Here is a 26,779-nt window from a genome sequence, read left to right as displayed (position 1 = left end):
CTCTCAATATGTTAAAATGCCGGTTTTCTCATGAAAAATATTTTGGGCTTTTTGAAGTTGCTATGAAAAAATTGGCATTTGTTCTGTACTTTTTGACTTGGGGTGGGTGGATCCGTTCATGTGTGGAAAAAGACTTGCCTGTTTTCCCCATTGTAATGGGAATGGATCCTGAGTCATTTGTGCAGTTACTCGCTTGTTCTTAGCTATTTCCCGATATGTTTCTTGCCTGACCAAACCCAGTATTGTCTCTCTGATGCTCTTAATGTTTTCTCCTTTAAAACTTTGTGAGTTCTCCTTGTGTGAATTTGGGAGGTGGGAGGTTATGGCAGGAAGGGAGAACATTGATATTTTGAAGAGGGAAGGGGTAGAAGGCCTGAGGGACCCTTTCTTATTCTGTCCAAGTTATGGCTGCTGTTAGCAACTATGTGTCTAAATGGAAACATCCTTCTTGCTGTTTGAGGAAGAAACTGAGGACATTCGCCTGCCAGGGCAGAAGTGTGGGTAATGTCACTTGCTCAGCCTTTCCTTCAGTGAAAACTGTAGCTGTTTGGGTCTCTTGTGTGAGAAGGGAAGGGCTGCAGAAAAACCTGCAGAAATAGTAGGGAAACGGGTCGCTCCCAGTACCGATCAGTTTGTGTCGATGTCTCTGGAGAACAAATTATATTGGTTTGCTTCTCGGTGTTGTCACTCTCTCCCAAATAAGTGTCACTACTAATAAAAGTACTGTGATCTTTCTTATTCCTAACTGCTTTGGTAATGTGCTGGTTTGCAGTTACAGCTTTCCATGCGCTTTCTATACCCTTCTTGTATGTCTCATGTTATTGGTTGTGCTTTCTTAATGTTTTGGTGTGAGAAACACCCTGTGTGTTTTAACTTAGTATTACTGAGAAATTAACCTTCAAGTGCAAGTGTGTTAAATTAGGCAGCAGTAACAGTTCCTTCTGTTCGGGAACTCTACCCTTCAAGCTCGTGTCGCATTTATCCGATAGACGATTTAGAGTGAGATCTGCTTTATTCCTTGCTGGTCCTCCCCTTCACTTGTGGTCTCTTGGAAAGTGGGGGAAGGGCAAGTTCTAATCATACGACAAAGGGCAGCAGCCCAAGTGTCTCTGATCGCCTCAGAGTGCTTAATATACAAAAAAGGGAAGCTGAAGCTTATAAACAATAGTGAATTTATTACGGATTAACAAACAGCTATAGGCTTATGTGGTCACACAGCAAAACTTCTCTGGGTGCTGCCTTCTGTTCAGTCAAGTGCTTCAAAATCCAGTCAAGTCCTAGGGAAGAAAGCTGAAAAAAAATGAGCTGCTGGCATGTTACAGTGCTCTGTTTAGCACCAAAATAAATCCAAAGTCTTTTCTGTGGTTGGTCAGTATCTTTTACCCTTCTGCTGGACGTAGCCTTAATACAGATATTGGTGAAAGACTATGGTTTCCTCAGTGCACTCTCTCAATTGAAGGAAAAAAGGAAAAAAAAAAGATGACCACTTTGAGCCTTTTTGTTGTACATAGCGTATATTTTCAGTGCAATTTTGACTAGGTATCAGTGTTGTTTAGTTGCTTTGCTCACCAGCATCTGACAGAGATCTATATTACCCTTTTTGGAAGAGATTCCAAACTTGTGTTACAAATAGCATTGATCTGCTCTTGAAGTTCAGAGCAGCAACAAAGGCATTGTTCCTTCAGTTATGAAACTTGCTTTTTAATTTGTTTTAAAGTTCATAATTAAAAAGGAGTAAAACATATTAATGGTACTAGTAAAACTGACACAGTGTCAGTTATTTTTAATCTTCAGCTATGATGTCTGATGCTGCAACACATTTTTTCATAATAGAGGAGGATTGTGTACTGTAGCCTTTTTTGTGAACTCTTATGTAAAAAGGGGAGAGAGAAACAAACTATTTTGCCAACAATTACCTGTTAAACACAAAACATAATTTGGAGCTACATCTGTACTATAAACTTTGCAGGTTAATAGGCTATGCTGATTGAAACTAAGAAAACTGCAACAGTTTTACGTAGCTATGATGGCAAAACACCTCTGTAGATGCATCTTAAACTGGGAATAAAACTACCTCTGCAGAAATGAGCTGGAGAGCCTTGTATAGGCTGCTTCAAAAGCCTTCAGCATGTAGACCAGACCTATGAAAAGGGACTCTTAGTGAAGGAAATGGGCAGGGGGGGACATCTTCCATTTTTTCCTTTGCAAGAAAGCTTCCGTTTCCATAAACTAATTGTGTTCCCTCTTGACTCTTACTTGAATGCCTCTGAGCACAGGAAAAACTCTGCATCCTCAAGAAGTGAAATGCTACCTCTAAACTCTTCAATAAAGATTATTTTCTGTTGAATGTGTATCAATATTTCCTCTGCATCAGAGGACTGTGCTATTCCAGGATCAGGGTAAGCATCTCTTGTACTTGTGAGCTGCAGTGTCCACTCCTTTTGCAGGCACTTCTGGTACCAGTAAAATGTCAGTGCCCTCATCCATGTGGCTTGGTTTCACTGTGGTACTGAGGACTCTTTTTTTTCTTCTGAGGGAAGACTGCAGCACCTAGTGGCTTGTTAAAAATAAAATTTTAGATGCAAAACTTCTGTTGTGTAATAAAACTTTTTTCTTCTGGACAGCAGAGTGTCTAGCTCTTCGTGGGGGATTTATGACAGTAAGAAATCAGTTGTGGGAGCATGCTAACTTTATGCAAGTATATTATCTCTCTCCCTTTTTGTGCCTTATGGTGACTTGACAAAGATTCACAGCTCCTTCTTCCAGACTTTAATTAGAGTGTAAGTGGAGTAAAAGAGAAGGGGCTGTGTGCAATGGGGATTCCTCTTGTCTTTAATTTTTAAGTTGTAGGTCTTGCCATCCATATTGTCATACCATCCACTGCTGAATTATCTATTCTTTCATATGTTGCCCTGGTGACTTGGAAAGGAGGGCCTAAAAATGATTGAAGACTATCATTTTCTCATATCCCACATCTTCAGCTTTGAGGACAGTTAGAAAAGCAATAGCCTGGAAAGATCAAGAAAATAAAGCTGGCAGAAGAAAAAAAGCAAACTCCTGATCAGAATATTTGTGCCTTGTTGTGATTTAACCCCAGCCAGCAACTAAACTAAGCACCACGCGCTGCTCAATCACTCCCCCCCCAGTAGGATGGGGGAGAGAATCGGGGGGCAGGGCGGGAAGTAAAACTTGTGAGTTGAGATAAGAACAGTTTAGTGGGACAGAAAGGAAGAATATAATAACAATAATAAGATGACACTAATACTAATAAAAGGGTTGGAATATACAAAATGATTGATGCACAATGCAATTGCTCAGCACTCGCTGACTGATGCCTAGTTAGTTCCCGAGCAGTAATCTGCTCCCCCCAGTTTATATACTAGGCATGATGTCACATGGTGTGGAATACCCCTTTGGCCAGTTTGGGTCAGCTGCCCTGGCTGTGTCCCCTCCTAACTTCTTGTGCCCCTCCAGCTTTCTCACTGGCTGGGCATGAGAAGCTGAAAAATCCTTGACTTTAGACTAAACACTACTTGGCAACAACTCAAAACATCAGTGTGTTATCAACATTATCCTCATACTAAATCCAAAACACATAACACTGTACCAGCTACTAGAAAAAAAACTAACTCTATCCCAGCTGAAACCAGGATATGCCTGAAGACAGCACAGACAGGTTCGGTCTACTCAGGTGCTCTGTGATCTGCAAGATAAAGCAAGTAGCTACAGCTATAAACTGAAGAATGTCTAATCCGATATAATAGCCTTCACACTTGCAAATTTTTTGTAATGTCAATTAATCCATTGTAAACACCACATATATACACTGCCTTGCATAGTCTTCATCTTCACTACCAGGATAGGTATTTTCCATAATTGGAAATTATGTTGTATTAAGACAGCACAGTAACTGTGCAAATTCAATCTTTTCGAGTATATACTATACTGATGATTTTTAACAAACAGTGCAAGAGAACTTCTCAAGGTCTGCACACTGCTAGATTTGCCTAGTACAGAAGGCCTGTGTGTCATGCATTTATTTTATTTAGCTACAACTGTCAGGGGCTTAAAATAAAGCTAGCAGTTTTTCCACTTGTTTTGGATATAGGATTTTGCTACATTATCCCAGCAGTGATTTTGAAGGCTAGAGGAAAAGTAACACATACTGCTGTTTTGTTGACTTCCATTTTGCATTTATGGAAGTGTCTTTAAGAAATTTCCTCATAAGGCCTTAAGATGCTGTCCAGTTCAAGATGCACTATGGTGAAATATGAGTAATATTGTTAGGCAGAGAAGTCCTAGCCTTGAGCTAGAACAGCTAAGGACGAGATGTGAAAAAAGCACACTAGTGTTCTAGTTCTGAATAAGTAAACATCCAATATGCTGATTTTTAAGCTGATAGACTAAATCATTGTTGCTTTTGAACGGGATGCATTATCATAGAATATCTCAAGTTGGAAGGGACCCATAAGGATCATCAAGTCCATTAATTGTAAGGAGTGCATCCTGTAGTGGGAACAGTGAGAAATCATGCAGCATACTTAACTGTCAGCTTGTCTGGTGCATAATACAGTTGAACCAAGAAGAGTACTCCTGTCTTTACCTAGCAGACTTTTATTTAAAAAGGTAGCTAATGATTTTTATTCTAGTTACTGTTTGAAACTTCCTAATTATAGCGAATATTTCTATAAAAAGGAAGAAAGGAAGAACATTGGAAGTTCTTCAGCTGCTGTAACCATAAGGAATGCTTTCCCCCTTCTTCCCTTCAGTCATCTTCAGTGGAGAAAGTCTGCTGCCTTTAATAAGGCAGTTTTCCCCCTAGAAACTCTGCTGCAACCTCTCACCTTTCACAGCTTGCATGGTATGTATATTTGTTCTGTTTTTTAACTGACCTCACAACAGGTGTTTCCCTTGCATTACATTGCCTGCAAATTCTTGGCTTCGCAGGCCATTTTCCCTACTTTGAGGGAGCTGAAAATAACAGAACCGGTAAACCAGACATGCCCAGTCCCATTGGGCAGGAAGTATTCATGTGTTCCTTATTTATTTCTATTTATAGGTGTAACATTACCTATGGGGTCTGAGGTTGTTCTCCCCAGATAAATCTAGGTCTGTCTGTGAGCCACTTGTACTCAGTTTGCCCCTTACTTATGAGACTTCGATATTATTTCATACACTTATCAGACATTAGCAGTACTAAACAAGAAGCTAGCTGGGAAAACTAGTATAACATAGTCTGCAGATAAAAGAATATCTCCATTAAATATTAACTTGTAGTATTCATTAGTATAGTAGTAAAAGGTGCTGTTAGTTTGAAACGTGAGTTTCCAGGGCTATCATAGTTGTAGAAAAGGAGTCAGGACTGGATGGGATGAGAGCAATTTAAACTTTTCAGGCATGTTGTTCTCTTAGGTCTCTCTAGTTCTGAAAGTGCTCGGTTATATTACTGAGATTGTCACCGTTAAGGCTTTTCTGCTGTAATGCAAAACAAATAAAAAATAACTGCAGAGCCTTGCTCCCTGAAGTGTCCTGGTATAGTTAATTATTGATTTCTTGGAGAAAATGCCAAATAGATCCTGCATTTTGAAACCCGTGTTACTTTAGCAAACCACAGAATTTGTATCAGACAGTTACTTTCCTTTGGTCAGTACAATGCATGTGAATACTGGTTTGTTGTTATGACAGCATTCTTTTTCCAATGATGATTTTATTGAGGGACAAGAAGAGTACGTCAATCTATCAATCTTAAGGTCCCTAAAGTAAAATGAACTATTACTTTCCTTAGAAAAAGAGCTGAGCATTCTAAAAGGGTAGCAATACTCCTTCCTTGCATCTCTGCATGCTACCTTCTCCTTTGTGCTAGCATCAGTATTCAGGAAGGCTGATAGGTTAAGATGCTTAGCTGACTGAAAACTAATTTTTTTTTTTTTTTTACTTTTTTTTCTCTCCTAAGGTTAGTTTTCAGCTAAATGAGTTCCTGCAGCCTGTTTGTGTAGCTACATGAATAATGTTAATAGCACTATGGAGATGGTGAGAACATAAAGCTTAGGGAACATTCTTTTTGGTGGCATCAAGGACTTAAATCAATTGAATGTAATCATGTAGTAATGTGACTATTAGTGGTAATTACTCTGCAAATAATTAGTGATTAAAATAATTAGTGATTCTGATGACGTATCCTGCTTGAACTGTTTGGAAGAACTGCAGAATGTCTGAAAATAGGAGAACTGCAGAATGTCTGAAAATAGGAGATGCTATGACTAGGCTAGTATCTTGGAGCAGGTAGTGGCTTCAGAGCACTGTCACAGTTGCTGTCCTACTGTGTTACATTCAGTTTATGGCTAAACTATAAATATACTTGCAATGAACTGGATATTTATGAATAAGTCAGAATTTATAATTTGCTCTAAATCATGTTTCATCTACCTGAGAAAAGTGCTGGCTCTGTCATGGTATGAATGTGAAGGTAGGTAGGATTTTGTGTGCCTGGCTGAATCCAGCAGTCTGATTCAAGAGAGTTTTCAGGAAGCTTGGTTCATGCATGATGGCCTACATAGCTTTGCCATATTTCACTGGCAGTTTCCATCTGTTACATCTACTGGATGTGGGCCCAGAGCAAGCATACTTGAAAGAGCAAAATTAATAAGAGACTGCAGTTTTTAGGTAGCTGTGTATACAAGTTTGAACTCGGTGTTGTCAGATCTGCATATTCTGCAACCATTGGTGACCTATTAAACAACTTTAATGTGGGTTTCTGCTAGTGGAATACTACTGAAGTAATGTTGTACATCATTTTTAACCCATGTTTAGCCTTCTACAATTAGTGATAAGGTTGTGAAACTTACTTGCTAGGTTCAGTTTTTTTAATGCCCTCCTTAGCAATTTTTCCACTCATCTTATTCTCCATTAAAAAAAGAAAAAATCAGACCGTGTCCTTCACTGTACTAAGTTTTATAATGAATAAATGTGATTTTTAAAATTAATTTTTGCAATCGTGTTGTTTATAATATTACTGGAGACTGTTATATCAGTGAGACACTTAAGGAAGAACTGTTGTGTTGTGACTGTTCCAGCACTTCAGTTGCACTCTAGGAGTTTCCCTGCTCCTGAGACAGTGTGCAATAATTTTAAATACTTTAATTTTGGAGTTAGAATGATGACTATAACTGTAAATAGCTGAACAGCAGTACTATAATGTTAGCATTTGGAGAGGGAAAAAATGTCAGTTTTGTCTGAAGTTAGTTTCCTTTCATTCTGCCAGCCAAGAGAAACTGGTCAGGGTGCAAGTTCTTCACGCAATCCACAAAGCTCTGTTTCTGACTGTGGAAAAAGAGCACTGAATGCAAACATTAAAAAAAAAAACCCAAAACCAAAACCCAACCAATCCCCCCAAGAATGTAGATACAATTTTCAAGGCCCTGAGGAATGTCAGATATTAAACTGGAATCAAGACAGGAATGACTGTCATAGACCAAATTCCTTCTTACTCTGAACATTCAGAGTAAATCCATTAAGCTAGAATGTAAGCATGCAGAAAACTATTTTTAAATGGTCCAGATCCAGTAACTTGAGCTCTTCAGAATATAATCTGCATGCTTCTCCCCCCCTCCCCTGCCCCCTTTCTTTTCTTTCTTCACTGTTCAGGTTAGAAGGGTGTTCATTGAATATTTTTATCATCAGCATTCAGTGACTGGATCACTACTGTCCCTTCTCTACACTGAAATGTGTAAATAGATGGGACTGTGACCTGAGAAGTCTCATAGCATTTATACATAAAGCACAGAATTTGTGTGAAACAGGATGCACAGAGGTGACCTTGAGACTGATTTTTTTAACTGCTTCATTTTACAACCTTAATGTTCCTTCAGTCTAGAATTTCCCAATTTAGATAACTTCTTTCTTTTGTATGGTTCTTTGTAAAACAGCAGGGAGTTGTTCAGGAAAGGCTTTGTTCCATACAGTATATCTTAACAGGTTATGCAAAACTGGATAGAGATTTTTTTTTTTACAACATGGTGTTTTGTGTCTTCTTTGCGGATGGGCTCAGATTACAGAGTTAACTCCGTGGTTTCAAGTTTGTGTCAGGTGTGATAAATGATAAATAGTTTTCTTTTCAGTCGGTGTTCTCTCTGATGACATCCAGGTGTTGCTGGAACTCCAGTCTGTAATCTTCATGATTGTCATGTCTAATAAAGTGTTTGTCTGTGACTGCTTTCCATCAGATATAAAAGGGACTGAGTTGGTAGTGAGGGCTAATAACTTTTATTAGACCAACAGATGTTCTTGGGGAAGAAACAAAAAGCTTCTGGGCATACTTATACCTCTTGTTCATGTTAATAGGCTGTCTTGAACAAAACCATGTTAGTACTACAGCTCCATGTCAGCTGGATAAATCTCACCTGCTGATTTAGCAGGGGGCTCGTACCTTTTTAAGGAGCTGACCAACCTACATTCAAAAAGCCACAGGTGGGCACTGGTCTTGCTATTTAAGGTTATATGAATCTCTTCTGGGAAAAGAAAGAGATTAGGAATGGGAGTATTTGCTGGTTCTGGTCTAGGGTATCCAGATCCTCAGATGTACCTAATCCCCTTCAATGTTGTCTTCTCTTTTGTTCTGTGAGCCAGCCTTTCCTGGTTCATTTGTAATTTCTGGTTGGGGTGCGTGTGCTAACCTGCAGTTCTGATGTATTTTCAGGTGATGTTTGTGTGTGCTTTTTGTTGTAGCCAGATAGTGCCATTTTTTGAATTAGCTGATTTTTGAGGTTTGGAAGAAGTCTGACTGGTAAGAGATGAACGGAAGAAATAATGAAGAGGATACTTCAACCTAATGACTACAGCTGGTGGTGTGGTTTTTGGTGTGGGTGTTGTTTTTGTTTGTTTTTGGGGTTTTTTTGTGCCCCCCCCCCCCCGTCTTAATCTTGTAAGGTAGAGGGTCTGTTGGGTCCCCCTCTGCTGCTTGATTTTTTGGGCATTAAGGAGTACTGTTCCTTCTGTGCAGTATTCCTGGATGGGTATCTATAACAGTTGTTCTTATTGTGTCCGTTCCTCAATTGATTATTGCGGTGCTGTTGGTTATGAGCAATTTTTGAAGACTAACCTGAAATTTCAGTTTTTTTCAGATGTATTTATTAATGTTTCTTATTAGGCATATAATAGGCCTTTACCATGTGGTCTGGCATAGCACAGGTTTTAGCTTTGAGTTGTGGGTGCTATTCAAAATGCTGAATTTGGTGATTTGCACTCTTATAACCCCAGAATGTCTGTAATGAGGTTGTCTCTCATGCCCCACCCTGCTAAATATGAAGGTACTGGCCTGAGTCACTTGAGCTTGTTGAGGCTTGAGCTGGTGCAGTAAAGTGCTACGAAAACTCATCTATGAAAGGGGAGATTCTGTGTTAATGCCTGTAATGCACAGCTAGGTATTTAGCTGCAAGTTCATAGGCAACATGGTTGGTTTACTTTTTAAAGGGTGGCCTTTCTGTTTTCACACAGTACTGTAAGATGGTGGGTTTTGTTTTGGGTTTTTTTAAGTGTTTATAAGTGTTTTCCAGGCTTGTTTCAGGCAGGATGTGCCTAGTCATCCACTAAAATGTAGGCAGCTGTTGCTATATGTGGTATAACTTTCCAGGTGGACAAAATATTATTTAGATGTTCACAGACTTGCATTTTCTCGTTATTGTTAATAGAATCAATGCTTTTGCTTAAATCAAGTTCATCTTGGTTTTAGGTAGAGTGAAAACTTACTAGGTTGACTGGTTGGGAATACTTGAAATTAGTAGTCTTGTTAATGGAGAAATATTTTCTGCAGTTCATGAAACACATGCAGTGTAATTATCCACTACCTTGCAGGACAAAATCACTTGCTGGTTTGTTTTTTCAGCAGAATGTATGTAGTCCTTTTTCGAAGTAAATAAGAAATATTCTTGCTTAGTAGATCTATTGAATTCCCATGTTTAAACATTTTATTCTGAAACATTTTTTTTATTTTCTAGTTGGCAAAAATTTCTTGAGAAGGAAGTAACTTTATTATAAAGACAGACTCATTTCGCCACATTGGTTCTACTTGTTTAGGGTGTGTCAGCTATCCGCAGTATTTCTGAGCCAAGCCAAAAATGTAAAATAAAAGGGTGTTAAATATTTCTGTGGGCATCACGAATTAAACTAACATGAACGTTGTTTAACTTCTGAATGACAATGTCCATGAACGTTTTAATGTGTTTTAACAGATACAATTCAAATTCCCTCTTTTAACTTGATTTAACTTCCTGTGTAGAAAAGCACTCTTGCAATGACAAACAGTAAAAAAAACCCAAAACAGCCAGCCATTGCTGTTCGAGTAAGAAGATAGAATTTGAGCAAAGAGGAAGCAAATATAGGAATAAGGATGGTGCTCATACATGTAGTAAAACTTAGCACATACATCATCATTTCCTGTCTGGGTATAATAAAGGAATAATAATCATTTTCCATTATTACAAAGAGCTTGATGTTTTTATAAAATACTGCACACAGTAGTATCTTATGTAGAATCACTGTTTGTAATTGAACTGGAGCTGTCAAAACAAATGCACGAAGAACTTGGATCTGGGGAATTCCAGTATATGCCTCACCTAAAGGAGTAATTTATCGTTCATCCAGTGAAATGCTGTGGCCTGATTTGTCACACGTGCACATTTTGCAAATAGATACCTGCAACATGCTACCCATGTATCACAGTATGCTGTCTGTTGTGACTTTTCAGTTGCCTGTGGCTGCGAACATTATTGCCTGCCCTTTAATCCCTAGGCCAATAGTTCTTGTCCCATAAATGTTTGTATATAATATTTTCTTCTACTTGTGGACTTCGCACACTTTACTACAAGGTGTGGATGTGGTTTGTTTGGGTCTGTGACAAAGGTTCTAGTTACAGAGGTTCTAGTCTTAGTTACACCAAAAAGCAGTTTGATGGTATCACAAGTCAGGCCAAAAGATACTACTGATGAGTCTCAAGGGCTAAGATGGATTAACACTGATGTCTTCTGAATGCTGTGAGATTTGAACTTGAGGGCACCTAACTACGAGATCAGTGCACCCATTGTGGACTACACAGTACCTGAGTGGGAGAGAACCTTTGCTTTCTGGAGGGCTTGATTTGATAGTGCGATGGAAAAGGAAATGTGATTGGGCTGAAATGTGCAACTTTGTGCAAAATTGTGTCCTCTGCCATTTCCTTTGAAACTAGAGTTTAGTAACTGCTCCATGTTTGCTGCTCTTACTATGTCGATCAAGTACTCTAGAAGTCAAACTAGACATCTGTTAAATGAGCTATGAAAAAGTGCATGAGGCTTGGAGGACGTCAAAGGCTGTTATAATGGGGGAGCTAGACTGCACATGCAAATCAAATCTACCCAGAGCTTTTTGTTCCTAGCAAAGTGAAATGTGAAGATGTACTACTTTCTCCCTATTCCTCTTAATTCTGCGATCCACTATCCTAAATCTTACACTTTTTAAAAATGGCACACAAAGTTTTACTAGCTAGATGAAGGGAGAGTTAATTTTACCTGTTTGGTATTGCTGACCAAACAATGAAGTAGATCTGGTCTGTATTAGCTAAAATAAGAGAGATAATGCATCCTAGCTTTGGTATGTTTTGGATGAAAAATACTGCATCATTATGAAAGGATGTTGCCAAAATGAAGTCTCTTAAAGAGTCTAACTGAAATTGCCTGTCCCCGTATCCTTTTACTAGTGTATGCTCAAGTATATGGACTTTTTACATGCAAAAAAAAAAAAAAGAGGCAGGACCAAACAGCTGTGGGAATACCTAATCCAAATTGGATCCGTGTTCCCACTGAAAGTAATAATGTGGCTGCTCACAGGAACTATCCCTGTGGCTTGTTTCCCCAAGATCCCTGGAGAGTGGTGATGTGGGTGGAGTGCACAGGACATGCAGTAAAAATACCGTGAGATAACCTGTCCAAAAAGGAATCTAATCTCCAAGGAAGACAATGGTTATCATATAGCCATGGGCTACTCATTAACTCAGGGTTCCTAAACCAAATATTATTCTAGAGTGACAGCCAGCTACTAACATGAAACTGTTACTTCCTTTTTAATCTCATTTTGGATTTGCTTCTTTGTGCCAATTTTTTGGAATTCAGTAGTAAAATGACAATGTGAGTATCACAGCAGGCACTGTCTCAGACCTCCAAAGAAAGAATGAATTCTCCAATATGCTTGTTACAAAATCAAACCCAGAACTTCAGATTAACTAGGTTTCAATAAATACTTGTTCTGCTTCATCATGTGGAAAAGCAACAAGTTCAAAAGTGGGGGGAGAATAAGGCAAAAGTGGGTTTAAAGACAATTGGCTTGCCAGCATACTTTTACAATAAAGAACAATGTTGGCATCTTGCGTAACAATAGAACGTTGGAATACTAATAAATAGGAAGAATTGTTGTATACAGCCCATATTTGAGCTATAGTGTTTAAATTGTATGATTCACTAAGGTAAATAATACAGTTCCATAAAGATTAACCACATTAGCAAGAGTACTAACTAGGATAATACTGGTTTTCCATCCATGCATCAAAGCCAAGCAGTCAGAGCCAGGAAGAAATTTCTCTTGGGATGTGGTGTTGGGCAATTAGCTGCATTTCCAGAGATTTATGGAGTCTTCTGAATCGCTTCAGTGTTGGCCATTGTCAGAAATGGAATATTGGGATTGGCAGGCTGTTATTTTGCATTACACATGGTCCTGTGATGCGGAGGTAGATATCCAGAACATATTTACATAACAGCACAGTAAAGCTTAATTTTTTCTTCTGTTTGCAAATACCTACCCTTTCAACATACAGGAAGTTGAAATACTTCATAAAAATCTGATTGTTACAGGGGGACAAAAATACAACTCGCTTCCAAAGTAACTTTGTAATGCTCTCACTTCCAAACCTGTTTTTTCTTACAAAAGTACTAAATGTATTAGTTGGTGATTTGATTTTAAGTTTAGAAAACTTTATGAAGTACAAATTGAATGCTTTTCCTGCTGTTCTTTAAGTCAGGGCTACTTGTGCGTTTGCACCTCTGTGATGTGTCTTACAGAAAGATTAAGAAATTGGTATCTCTTCTTCCTTGTTTTAAATTAATACCTTTTGGACTAAGGTCAACTTTTTCAGCTTTATTATTCATGAAGTCAGCTGTCTTGTAAGCATATTTCATTCTTGCATTTGTTTAGAGGCCTTGAATTACCACATCTGGTTCCTAAGGATGACAAAGTCACTCTTTTTCTGGTATTTACTGTTCTCTATTGTTGAAATGTCACCTTTGGGACTGTGACTGTCATTAGACATATGTTAATCCTTGTAGTAACTTTTAATGATATTGATAATGCAATAATAATGAGGGAAAAAGATTAAATTGGTTCTTGGGGGAGAAGATTTGAAATTCCATGGAATTAAAAGTATCCCAGGATGTTAATATTGAACCATGATGGTGCTCTTCCTTTATTACTAGTTTTCTAGAGGTGAAAATACACCAGATATTTTCTTGCTTTCCCAGAAAGAAGTAAGAATTAAGATGGAATCTATTTTAACATCAGCAAGAATAGAATGTAGATTTGGAAACAAGGCCACTTGTATGTATATGAGCTATGTATATGAGTTGTATTACTGATCTACTGTTGTTTTTCTAATCTGTACTTGCTTGTTATTTGTTTTTGAGAAAGAGCTATAATAAAAAATCTAGTTGGATTGGGGATGCATTTTCAGAGATGCCAGATGGTACATTGGCCTTGGTCTTCTTGAATCTGCAGTGCTTCCTGAACAGTTTAAATACTTAAAACTTGCATACTCCTCTTGGCTATTCTGAGCTGAAGCTTCTGAAGTTTTAATAAACTTTTGTCACAATCTGAAGGGTTGGTTTCAGTCTATGGTAATTTTTTGCAATTTAAAAAAAAAAAACAAACCCAACAATTTCAATATAATGTGAATGTTTAAGCACAGTTTACTAATTATCATCCTGCAGTAGGAATTACTTTAGCATCTGGAAATGTGAAACAAAAAGGTCATGGATTGAAGGTGCTTTCTCTAAATGTAATTGCCACTTAGTGAATTTTTTCTCCCCCAGAATGCTAATGGTGAGGATCCCTGATAGAAAAGAATAATGATTACTTTTTTTGTCTCATTAGGTGAGTGCTTTACTTATTGGTGTGTGGGTTTTGGGGTTTTTTTTTGCATACACACAAGAGAGATCTCAGCATGTGATCTAAATACACTTTATGTTTTTAAAGTTTTATGGTTGGTAACACGCTAGCTTAACAATCCTAGCTTTATTTTATTTATGTAGTGTAAATACAGGAGAAAAGTCTTGATCAGGAGACATATAAATAGTATCTAAGTATGTAGATGAAGAAAATATGATTCTGTTGGGTACTGCAAGGAGTAATACACAACCATGCCCGTTCAAACAGCTGATCAGTTGCATACTACCTCTGATTTGTTGGTATCATGCTGCGAATAAATTAGGTTTGTGTAGTGACTGGAAATGACTTTTTAATATTCCTTGGAACTGTTTTCACTTTAGGCTTTTGAAAACCCACTGCTCTTCCCTGGCTTCATTCTTTAGTAGGTTTTAAATCAAATTGCTACAAAAACATGGCACACACGGTATTGTCCTTGTAGATTTTATGAGAATTTGCATTGGTTTAGCTAACACAGTTCAAAAGATAACTAAAGTATGACAGTGACCAACATTTGAGTCTTGTACCTCAGCTCTTCCCGGTGAGATTTCATTTCCTTAAAAATACAGTAGAACTTGACTCGTTCAGATATTACAGTCTCCAAAATCTCTTGGAGAAGATGAAGTGCTTTATCATCTAAAGGATGACCTCATCATATGCCAGGGGAGCAAATGAGGTTGTAGCAGCTCTTATGAGCCTTTATTACGAAAAGTTGTGCAGATTTTTTAAGTGCTGTGTCTCCTTTGCCCTTTTTCCTCTAGAAGGTATACCTTTTACCAAAACAAGTCAATGAAGAAGTTGCTGATAAATTCTTTGGATAATTTTGAAAGTAGTTCACGTAAGGGAGTGGAAAGGAAACAAAGAAAAGTTAAAAATACAGTGCCTGTTTTCTCAGATACATGGTGCCAGCAACATGTTTGTAACCTCCATGATAGACTTCAGTATGATATATCTTGTCGAAAGAAAAGCTATCTGGATTTTTAGCATGGCTGTGTCAAAGCAGGAGATTCCCTTTTTATAAGGGAGAACTATTGCTTTCTAATGCTCCAGTTTCTCCCTCCAGTAAGTTTACTGAGGACAGCATTTTTCTTGCTACACCTTGCAATACTAAAAAACAGAGCTGATGTATGCGTGAACTAGGAATGTTTCTGAAGACTGATTATCTTAAAAAAAACAAGTAATGACGTTGGTATTTTTTGTTGATCCATGTTAGACTACAGCTGTGAGTGTTCTCAGTGGTTTGGGTAAATAAATTTGTGTTCAGACATTGGAATGATTGTCCATATGCCACACTAGCCTCTGCTTGCTTTAATTCTCATTACTGTACCTATGAGGGAGATATTTTTACCCAGTATCTGACAAGTGTATACAAATTTCTTTTGTGTGTATCATTGTCATAGCTTCTTTGTCATAGCTTGATATTATGAGAACAAAAGAAAGCTGGGGACCCTAGTGAGATTGTTAGAGAGGGATTAACAGAGCCTTGTAGCTATGGAGTTAAGCTGGGCTTCTGTTTTCACTACCAATGACATCTTGAATTATGCATACTAGGGATGCTTTTAAACACAGAAGCAATAGGAAATAAGACAGTTTGCTTCTAGCTTGTGTTTCCTGCAGGGCTTCTTGGATTTGCCTTCCGGTTAGACAACAGCATTCGGAACATAATCTTGTTGTTCCATCCTCTTATTGCTGTTTATTTGTTTTGCTGGTTATGTAAAGCGCCGGGCTTGAATCTGTTCTCCCCTTGCCCAAATCTTCCTTGAAGGTGTAAGTTGGGAACGTGCATGCAAAAAATCTCGTTGTGCGCATCCTGTTTTCAAATTGTGTTATTGCCTTCAGTCTTGCTCTCCTACTGAGAATGTGGCTTGAAGGATGTCTTGAGCTTGCATCTGACAAAGTTGGTGAATGCTAAGGATAGAAGTGCATATGTTCATGAATGGTGTAAGAGTTGAACAACTAGCAAGGTTGTTTTGATTAATGGATGTATTTGTAGCTTTTTTAGAAGTATTTTGTGATGATACAGATACCTAAGTAGTCTGAATTGTGGTTCAGTTTTGTGGTTTTTTTTTTCTCAGGGTATGTATTAAGAAGAAAGTAGTCTTGTAGCAGTTTGAATATTCATGCTGTCATTATGGAACAGTGTAACCACAGGTGTACTTGCACAAATACTGAAAGCAGCATCCTGGAAGAGAAATATAAAATTCTCCCTTCCTACTGCTTTATTTATTTCAAATGTGCAGATTGCTGAGGTAAGCAAGCCTGCAAAGTTGAGATGGGTTAGCTGTAAGGTAAGCGTTAACTCCTGTGAAAACAAGCCACCTTCCATTACCAAGCACTTGTGAGTGTCCTGTTGCTGGTAACTTGCTAAAAGGTGACATAATTTGCAATTCTAATAGTGCAACAGCCTATTCCTGCCATGCTGAAATACTTCTGAGGATTTTGGTATATGCTCACTAGAAATACATTCATATGATTTTGCTTATGGGTTTAATGCAAAAGCAGAATGATTGATGGAAATTAAGTATTACAAAAGGAGGAGCTTTTAGAAGGTATCAATGAAGTTTTACTAGGAACATGACTGGTATTACTCTAGCCCTGTCTCAGTGGTCTTTGGTATTAAATTGCTAATAAAAGGTACTGATTAGGATCTTCCCATTCAGTGAAATCATATTGCTTCATCTTTTGTAGGCTACTGTAAAACAACCTCTTAAACTAAGGTAGTTAGAGTGTTGATAAAAAGTAAAATATGCCTTCATCTATGTAAAAAAGCGTATGAGCATAGAAGGTTTCCTGGTCCTTTAAGTGCTCTAAAACAATAAGACTATTTTTTGCTACAGATACAGAGAATTTAATCATAATACTGCAGTATGGATTTCATCATTCAGCCCTTCCATGTCACTCATTTCTGTACCTAGAATTTGTACTGTACCACCTAGAAACTGTGGTATCTCTTGTTTCTGAGCTTTGCTAAAACTTAGATAATTTTTATTTCAACAGTGTTTGAGGCTGGATGTACTGAATGAAATGGCAAATTTATAATGCATAGTTTTTTGTTTAATTTTCTTGGGTTTTTTTGCTATTAGAATTTTCCTCCCGGTGTCTCCTGTTGAGAATATTTTGTATCATTATACAGGAGAAATGGTGCTAGTGTTTGTTTTGTCATATAATGAATAAATCTGGTTTGGAAAGTTCCTCTCCCTAATTCCTATCTTTAAAGTCTTTGTTATGGTTCTAATTAGTAGATATTAGCATATGTATCAAAATGCAGAATGTGCAAGTACTATTTGGAAAATTAAATGCTAGGTTTAGCTCATCATTTTGTATCATTTGGATTTATTTTGAACAAAACATTAGCACACTGAAGTATGAAAACTATAAAATTATGGCATAAAATCAACATCAATAAAAATCTGTCTTACACATGGCTTTTCCTCTCCCAGTATCCATGCAGCTGGGCAAAAAAAAAAAAGAGCAATATAACAAATATGTTGTTACTCTTCATGACTGAGACTGGAGAAGGTAAATGTGGAATTATCAATGTGGCATTGAAAAGGTAAAAACATTAAAGTGCTTTTATAATACTGAGAAAGAGATGGGGTGGATCACTTTGAGGAGGAGGAGAATTTTCTGCTTGAGCCAAAACAAGCACATACTTGTTTTGCCAGTTGCAATAATGTGCCACCCAACATACATGTTGGTACCGCTACGTCTGTAGTAACCACAACCATAGGGCTAGAAGAGCAGGCCTCAGCCCCAGTGAGCTCTGGCTACATCAGGAGTTGTGCCCAATCACTTCTACAGTGATCCTTCTTCTGTTTTTAAAACCTCTTCTTCTGGAGAAGGTGAGAAGAGAGGCATTGACTGCTGTGGAACTTCTTAATTTTGTTAGACTTGGCATAAATATCTCATGTTTGGTACCTTGTTCTGCTCACTACACACTACATCTCTTGATTTTTGATTTTTTAATTTTCTAATACATGTACTTGACTTTCTCTTCGGAAGAGGGTTTTAGCAACAACTGAAGGCTATGTAAAGGCAACCTTGAAGGCTTTTCTGTGGAACTGACCTTTAAATATACAGATTTACAGGGAGTAACAGGTCTTTATAAAAAGCACCACAGTACCCTATAACAAAAATCTTGGTATCACACAAAGACTATGTATTTTATGCCATAGTACCTTGAGCACTTTGTGCCAACTGGACTGCCATGAGAAGTGCTCTCTTCTCACTGCTCCAGCTGTTTATTCCCCTTTCTTTGCCAGCTCAAGTGCTTGAGGGATCTCATTAGGAACTGGATCCTGCTAGTGATGCAGGTTGAAACTAATGGAAAGAAAACAGCATTTCAGTTCAACTGGGATCAGTTCCTGATCCAGTTCACTGTACTGCTGCACAAATACCTCTGCATGGGAAAGGCACAGAGGGAAGATTGAGACACCAGGAGTGATGGAGGGGGAGTGGGATCAACTCTAATGGTGGTAGTGACAGTTTGCTGGCTTAATGTATTCGTGGAACTGTGATGTTAGGTGCTATGGTCTCTCTCAGAAACTCGTTATGTACTAGACAAAATGAAACTCATTTTTTTTTTCTATGAAAATCTCTAAAAATCCATTTTCAGTGAAGTAATATGTCCTCTGAGAAATAAATAATTGTTCAAATGTCTAGAATGTTGTTCCTCTCTTTTGCTACAACTGTGGATCCAGAAATGTCACTATGAAAGAATATGTTTCTGTTTGGAGGAAGAAAAGTAACTTCAAATCTGATGACAAAGTAATCAGAACAGCAAAATCAGGCTGCCCTGGTAAACAGAAGAGTAGCAGGGCCAGGGCAATTGCAGAAACAAGCAGCGTGTCAACTTGCTGGGTATCCTGTTTAATTGCTGCAGATCTCGTGAGGGTTTGTGGTGATGCTTGGTACATACATGTGTGAATTTTGGGGGGAAAATGCTAATTAGGTTGATATGTTTTAACAGATGCTTTAGCACACTTTCCATAAATGTAGTTTTTAGCTGAGATTTAGCCTTTCTAACTTGATGGAAGAATAGTTTGTATATTGGCTTATTTTCTGCTAAAATCAGGCTAGCTTTCTTTTATATTCAAGTTGCTTTGCTACAGCAAAGTGAATGCAAATCAGACTCATTCTGTATCGTTTCTTTTGTGTTCTGTCACCCTCTATGGTAATAGCCAACAAAAAGCTCAACTCCAAGTTATGTCTCTCTTTTGCTGTTTTTTTCTGCTGACATAACGCTCCCTAATGGGGATGCTGTGTATCCTGGGGACAGGAATGGATTCCCCTTGTGTGGGGTAGTCAGATGTAATCTTTTGGTAAAGGACTGACTTTGGTAAAACACACTGCCCATTTCTGGATGCAGCTGTTATGCATGAAATCCTGTTTATTGAATATGCAATTATAGAAGAATAACGATAAATGTCCTCACTTTCTCTTAGTGCCACAGATGGCAAACTCGTGCTGGTCAGGGAACCAAAGAGAAGTTAGGAAGTAGGATGTGCATCATGTACTGTCTACTGCCACATGCTCCCAGCTAGATGTCTTGTAATGTGAAAATCCAGTGTGTAACTTACAGAACAAAAATACACTTTAATATGAAATGACATGAAGTTCTTGACTAAAATCAATTATAACAGAATGTTCTTAATTCACTTTCTCTGCAAGTTTTACTTTGTTTTGTGACTCACTGAAGATGACTGTAATTTTGTTCAACCTGATGTTACCTAGCTGCTGTTCAGAGTACATTCGTTCTTGTGACTCAGTTCACTCTTAAAATTTCTGATTTTGTGTACTTTTTTCCAGTAATATTTGTGCTTCCAGGATGCAAGGGGCAGTGCGTCGATACACTTGTTACAGGACCAAGCATTCTGTGCTCAGATGCAGTGCTTCAGAGATCTCCAGTGTATTGTGAAATGCAGCCATGTAGGTTTATCAGAAGCAGCTGTTTTTGTTTCGTGGACAGATCCATCTGGTGCAGAGGGGAGAGAGAGTGCTGGTGGCTTTTAGAGATTAGCTGGTGACAGTTTTGCTTGGGAAGTGTACCAAGTTTTAGCAGAGCTACTGTAACAGAGATAGGAGGTGAAAAGGGATGGTTAAAAAACCAGAAGCTCTGCTAATCTTTTTGTGTCAGAAGAAGCCTTCAGGATTTGGTTATCTGCATGTGGGTCTAACTGCAGCCTTGATTAGAGGAGTGCCTAACACTTCCTACTTCAGTAAAGATCTGGCTGAGCTGTTACAGATGACATTTGGACATACAAGGCCTAGATGAGGAGTCAGAGCAGCTGTGTCCTTGTGCAGGCGAGAGGGAGACTGTCCAGTTTATTGGATTACCTCGTCAGATCATGGCAATGCATGCTGCTTAAATCCCTTGGGGTAGGGAGTGTCGAAGAAGGGATGGCTTATTTTAGGTAAACTGATTTAGACAGTCTTGTTCCTTTTCTGCTGAGAAATTTGGGAACACTTCATGAAAGGGTAACGTTTAGTCTTCGAAATGTTTACGTCTGGTGTTGTGGTATTTTGTGGGCAGAAGCTGCGTGGCAGGTATGAGCTGGGCAGAGGGTCTACAGCAGCTTGATTAGTTTCTGTGCCTTTTGTTTAACTTCAGGAAGTGATGGGTGAGTGCTTGCTTTTAATGATATTCCTACTCTCCTGCTTCTCCTCTCATCCTTTTTCCTAAGCTTATGCTGGTTAAGGGTTGACAGTAAGCATTTGTTCAGCTTACTGCTTCCTTTTGTATTAAAGTGTAACTGTGAAATCTTTCCATTGTGAAAGAGCAAGGGAAGATTTCTGGGTTTAATTCTTGGCTGTTGGAACCTCATGTATGTGGGGAAAGTGATACGGGTTTTGTGGGATCTTCAGCACTCTTGTAGTCTATTATAGAGTTATTACTATGCTCAGGTCTTCTATCAGTTTCTTAATATATGAAGGAAATGCTTTGCTCTCCAACTGAGCAGAAGGGATTTGAGAATAATACCTTTCAAACAAGTACCATATTTTGGTTATCTGTATCTTGGAAGGGACAGCCTTGCTCCTGCATGTCAGAGTGTAGTTCCGTACTGTCTCTTGCTGTGTTTGGAGAACTTCTAGTTACTACACAGGAATGGATTCCTCATACTCAGAGAGGAAGGTCTCCTGTCTTTTGCAGCTTAGACCCTGCTGATATAGCACTGGCTGATCTGAGAAGTGGGAGAATGATAGATATATTTTGGGACCATAAATTAGACATAAGAGGCAAGTCAGCAAATACAATCTCTTCAGAGAAAAACATGCAATGTTTGAATTGCACAGTAGACATAGAACAACTCTGTGTTGTAAATGAGTAAGAACTTGTCCTGTGCATATACTCTCTCTATATATGCAGTGACAGTCAACTTGGTGTCCAGAGTTTTGCAAGTGATACAGCTAAAGTTCTTAATCTTGTCTTTTAAGCATATCGGTGCTTGCTTGAAAATGCTTTTAGGTGGCATTTTTCACTCCCTCAGAGCACAGTCATACAGAAAAGGCTGATTTAGGCTGTGGTGCCACTGAGGAAAAGGAAGATGGGATTTTCCTCCATCGGTTCTGCCACTAGCAGAATATTGCTGCTTGGTTAGTTTACCGTCTTTAGGAGACTGCAAGATGCTGCACCAATGTCCTGGTTTCAGCTGGGATAGAATTAACTGTCTTCCTAGTAGCTGGTACAGTGCTATGTTTTGAGTTCAGTATGCGAAGAATGTTGATAACACTGATGTTTTCAGTTGTTGCTCAGTAGTGTTTAGACTAATGTCAAGGATTTTTCAGCTTCTCATGCCCAGCCAGTGAGAAAGCTGGAGGGGCACAAGAAGTTGGCACAGGACACAGCCAGGGCAGCTGACCCAAACTGGCCAAAGGGGTATTCCATACCATGTGACGTCCCATCTAGTATAGGAACGGGGAAGTGGGGGCAGGGATTCGCCGCTCGAGGACTGGCGGGGTGTCGGTCGGCGGGTGGTGAGCAATTGCACTGCGCATCATTTGTACATTCCAATCCTTTCATTATTGCTGTTGTCATTTTATTAGTGTTATCATTATTAGTTTCTTCTTTTTTCTGTTCTATTAAACCGTTCTTATCTCAACCCACGGGTTTTGCTTCTTCTCCCGATTTTCTCCCCCATCCCACTGGGGGGGGGGGAGTGAGTGAGTGGCTGCGTGGTGGTTAGTTGCTGGCTGGGGTTAAACCACGACAACCAACAATTTGTGTCTGCACGCAGTGGGTGGGGGACAAGAACTTGGTGGGATGAGGGAGAGAGTTAATGGGGGCAAGGAGATACAGGCATGCCTTTTAATGTTGGTAATAACAAACTGATCGTCATTTGTAGAAAATGGTAATTAATAAATTGGCTATGACTAAATAGTCCCAGATATAAACATAAAACTGAAGTTTTGGAAAGGTTTTGTAGAAGATCACTAAATGAAGAGGCTGATAGCACATGGGTGATTCTTTAATTTAACAAAAAACTTAATTGAAAAATTTGGAAGAAATATTTTGAACATGTGATCTGTGTGAATTTGAGCCCTTAGGAGAGGTGTGCTATGTCCAGCTCTCACCTGTTTCCTAAAACCAAGGCCTATAAAGTCCTGTAGTTTAATTGTAAACTTTACAGGTTTTTGTTTTTCCCCTCCTCGCTACGCGTGTAGCGCGTTCTACTCAGTGTAACTGGGAACATTTTACAATGGTAATGAACTTGGCAAGAGAAGAGCTCTTTGCCTGCTGCCGGAGTAAAGCAAATAAACAAATAAAGAAAACAAAAGAAGATCCCTCCCTGTCCCCTCGGCGGGTTGCAGGAGCGGCTGGCACCGCTGGCCATGCTGGTGGAAGGGTGGAATGTCCTGCCGTGCATTCCACGCAGATGGCCTGGACCCCGGCCACCCCAGCAGAGCAGAAAATACCGTGCTCTCAGCCATGCCACTTGTGATTTAATTGGAACCGAAGCTAACTTTAAAAAGTAGTGCATCATCAATTAAAACTGGTTTTCTGTGTTTCCAGAAATTACACAACAGTTTTGGTCTCCTCTTGTTTGGTCAGGAGAAGCTGAATTCTTCCATGAGACTAATGTTAGTGGGATCTTCATTTTAAGGATAACATCTTTCCTTTTTGGGGCACCTTGATGCTAAGAAAGTCCCAGTATCCCCATCTGAAGAGAGCACAGGCATCACCTGAAGAGAGTAGTTTTTCTGTAGTCACCTCTTCTGGTTCTCAGCAAAATACTGGCCTTCTGCTTTCAGGAATGGTGAAAAAATACCAGTGAATTTGCTACACAAATTGTGTAATTGTAGCTACTACACAAATTGTACACAATTTGCTACAATTGTATACCGGTGCTGTTGCTCAGAAGCATTTGGGACAGCAGGTTGTACTTCCAGACTGTTTTTTATATAAAAAATATATATATATAATTGTGATGATCAGTACTAACTCCTGATAAAACAAACGTGAATGCACCTTGTAGTACTCTTGCAAAAATTTGCACTCACAAACTCTGAACCGGGGTCTGAGTATTTTATGTGTTCAGATTGACTGCAGAAGAAGTGTGCTGGTTCTTGCAAGACCAGCTAGTCATCTGAGCTTATCTTGCATTTTGCTGTCTGTAGCACTGACTACAATAACAGCTTCTTACCATTAATCAAATCTGCAGGTAGTGTGAGAGAGGAATGGTGCTGTTTTCCTGTAGCTTATGTATTGTTTGGTCAGTCACCATTAAGGAAGAAAAACACCGTAACCTTAACTGAAGGATACAAGAATGATGCTTTGCGGTTATTTAGCAGGCAAAATCTGACACCATTAAGGAAGTAGAACACCCTGTCTTTAATTAAAGGATATGATAATGATGCTTTGTAGCCATTTACTAGGTAATACCTGTGATTAGTGTCACGTATTGTTTTAGAATCTGGAGGAGTAGCTAATGTTTGTGGGATGAAATAATTTTAGGAAGAGCAGGGAAAATTATTTCACCTAATTCTATGGTGCAGTCTTTACACGGTGAAATGCAGGCTGGTAGTTCGATGTTTCTTATGTTTGGTAAGAAATTGTTCCTCACAACTGGTAGAAGTATAAAAGCTGGGGTATGGCTTCCACTAAGCGTTTAATGACTGTGATGACAGTGCTGTTTAGAAAACTTAAGTTCAAGTAGTCTGTTTCCAGCAAAATATTTCAAGAATGCTATACAAATCCATATATTAGAATAACAAAGCACAAATCAGATTGTCTTCCTAGAGGCCAATGGCAGGTTAAGGCCAGTGCTCCCTAGACAGCCATTGAAAGGCTTCTGAAACTCGGATGCATGCAGCGTGTGAGTACCTGCGATCTGCATGTCCCCAGTGCAAGAGTGCAGAGGGAAAGGTGAAACTCTCTAGTATTCTTTGGCTTAGAGGGTTGCACTGTGGACTGATGTATTGGTTCATGGGGACTGTGCAGCTGTGAAAGAACATAACTGTAAGCTGGAATATTTCCTTGTGATGAAAACAGCCAGCAACTGTTGGATGAGTGTCTTTTGTTGCCCTACCAGAGTCTGATCCAAGTTTGAGTATCACAACATGGACTTGTTTGAAAACTTTGTGTTGCACTGGGGTGTTTTTATGTGCAGGTGAGTGCATGGTAGTTACTGCTGCGTTATTTTCACACTGAAAATGAAAATTTAAAAAACCAGCTCCAAAACCAGCAGTACATTATAAGACTTGGTGTGTTGCTTTTCCAATATTTGTACTTCAACCTGCGGCTCTTAAATTCTTACTGATAACATTTTACAAACCTTCACAAGGCTAACTGTTGTCCAGATCAGTTTGCTTTGCTTTTACATAAACATGGTTTAATTGTACAAGTTTCATGCTAATGTTGGCTATGACCATGCTAGGCCTCTATTTACTGTGAAGTGTTTTTTCTTCAGTTTAACATTGCTTTTAGATACAGAGAAGGGGACAAATTACTTGCAGTGCCAGATAAATGTGTACTTGGCTGTTTGATGAAAAACTATCCATTTTTTTTCTTCTGTGTATATTTCATAATGTCTGTTGTTCTAAAATGTCCAAAGGCAATTACTGAAAACAAATCAATGCTGGATAATTACAAGAGAAATGTACTGCCTAGAGCCGCTTATTCTAATATCACCTTCCTCCTAACTGTAATTAGAGGGGAAAAAAATACATTAGTCACTTGAAAAGGGCAGCAATCCCCGTTTTAACAAGCTATGTAGCTTTTTCCACTGTTCTCAGCATCCCTTTGCCTGCTCAGTCAAGCTCAAGAGAAACCTGAAAGTACACTGTGCATTGTGTTGCGAATTGCTGTTTCTTCATTAGCTAGCATTCTTCACCAGGATTTATAATTATGGTGCTGTGAATTCTATTAACTAATGAATTTTAGGTTCTGTTTAGTTTAGCTATTCTTCTTGGTGATGAAACAGTTTATTTCTTGCCCAAGTTGCTTGGAGCAGCATCTGTGCACCTCCGCCACCAAGGCCCTCCAGGAGAAACAAGTAACTGAGCTCTCTTCTTTGGGCAGGACCTGACGGCCATGGGCACGTTAGCTGGCAGCTTCAAACCACGGTGTCACCTACTGAGCAGGTGAAGCTGCTGCCGCCCATGCGACCTTCATCCAGCAGGCCACGGAAGACCAGCAGTGGTGGGGCTGTCTGATTGCTTCAAGTGTATCCTCAACGAGTAGCGTTTTTTCAGCTTTTTGTGTGACAATTTAGCAAGTGTTAGCTGGTATTTTTCAGCACAGGCAAATCTCTGAGCATTGCTTTTAGGGGTAGAAGAAGTAGAGAAACATACTATCCATAAACACAAATGTAATAACATGCACTGCAGCAGTTACCAGAAAAGAAGAGCATGTGTAGGAGGATGTATGATTTTCCATTCAGTTAAGGGCTGGGAGGTGTTTGTGCACAAGTGTGCACATGTGTTTGAGAGATCATAGGCTGCTCCAAAATATGCTGTAGTATTCAATAATGTCTTGCATAATAAAGTTCACCAATTCATTTTCTTGACACACTAATGGTCCAAGTTCTTGAAATAACTCATCCATGTGAATAAATGAAAGAGGAAGTATTTCACAAGAGTATTTTTATCAGGGTTTTGTTATAAAAATATGTAAAATAAGAACTAACAAAGTAACCTCAAATATGAAAGGTTTGGGTTTGGCGTTTTTTAATTCCTAAATGCAGGTTCCCAGTTTCAACCCTGTTCTTAAAAACTGAAAATAGAAAAAAACAGAGAAATATTTCATATTCAAAACATACACAATGTCCAAAGTAATTTCCAAAGCTGCTAGATCCTCAGATAAAGAAATGAGGTGGTGTGACATGGAGTAATATTTCTAAAAGAGAAGGATGGCTTTTTTTTTTCACCGCCTCTAATGTCTGTTCTTCCAGCCCCCCATCCCCAGTAGCTATTCAGGTTGCCTTTAGGTATTGTAATGCATCAGGGCCAGAGAGCCCTATGGAAGAGAAATGGGGAGTGCTGTTGGTGCCAGAGTGCTCTCTCACTGCAGGTAACTGGTGATTTGCAGACTAGGAAATGTATGCAGACCAGGACTCCAGCAATC

At 38.9% G+C, this 26,779-nt stretch overlaps 1 protein-coding gene across 3 annotated transcripts in view; it reads left to right on the top strand.

Moving 5' to 3' along the window:
- Positions 1-26,779, top strand: part of MOB2 (MOB kinase activator 2) — a 122,092-nt gene that overhangs the window by 1,828 nt on the left and 93,485 nt on the right. The window contains exon 1 of one of the 3 annotated variants that reach the window (XM_052810488.1): positions 20,602-20,630. The exons of the other annotated variants lie outside the window; for them this stretch is intronic. Coding sequence (XP_052666448.1) covers positions 20,617-20,630 — 14 coding nt within the window. The 5' untranslated portion in view covers positions 20,602-20,616. Of the gene's footprint in view, positions 1-20,601; positions 20,631-26,779 lie in introns of those variants that run through there. 3 annotated transcript variants of the gene reach the window in all.

Source organism: Harpia harpyja, chromosome 16 (assembly GCF_026419915.1).
Source record: "Harpia harpyja isolate bHarHar1 chromosome 16, bHarHar1 primary haplotype, whole genome shotgun sequence".
Lineage (NCBI taxonomy): Eukaryota > Metazoa > Chordata > Aves > Accipitriformes > Accipitridae > Harpia > Harpia harpyja.
The sequence above is the reverse complement of the archived record's forward strand: the minus strand, read 5'-3'. Positions and strand labels throughout refer to the sequence as shown.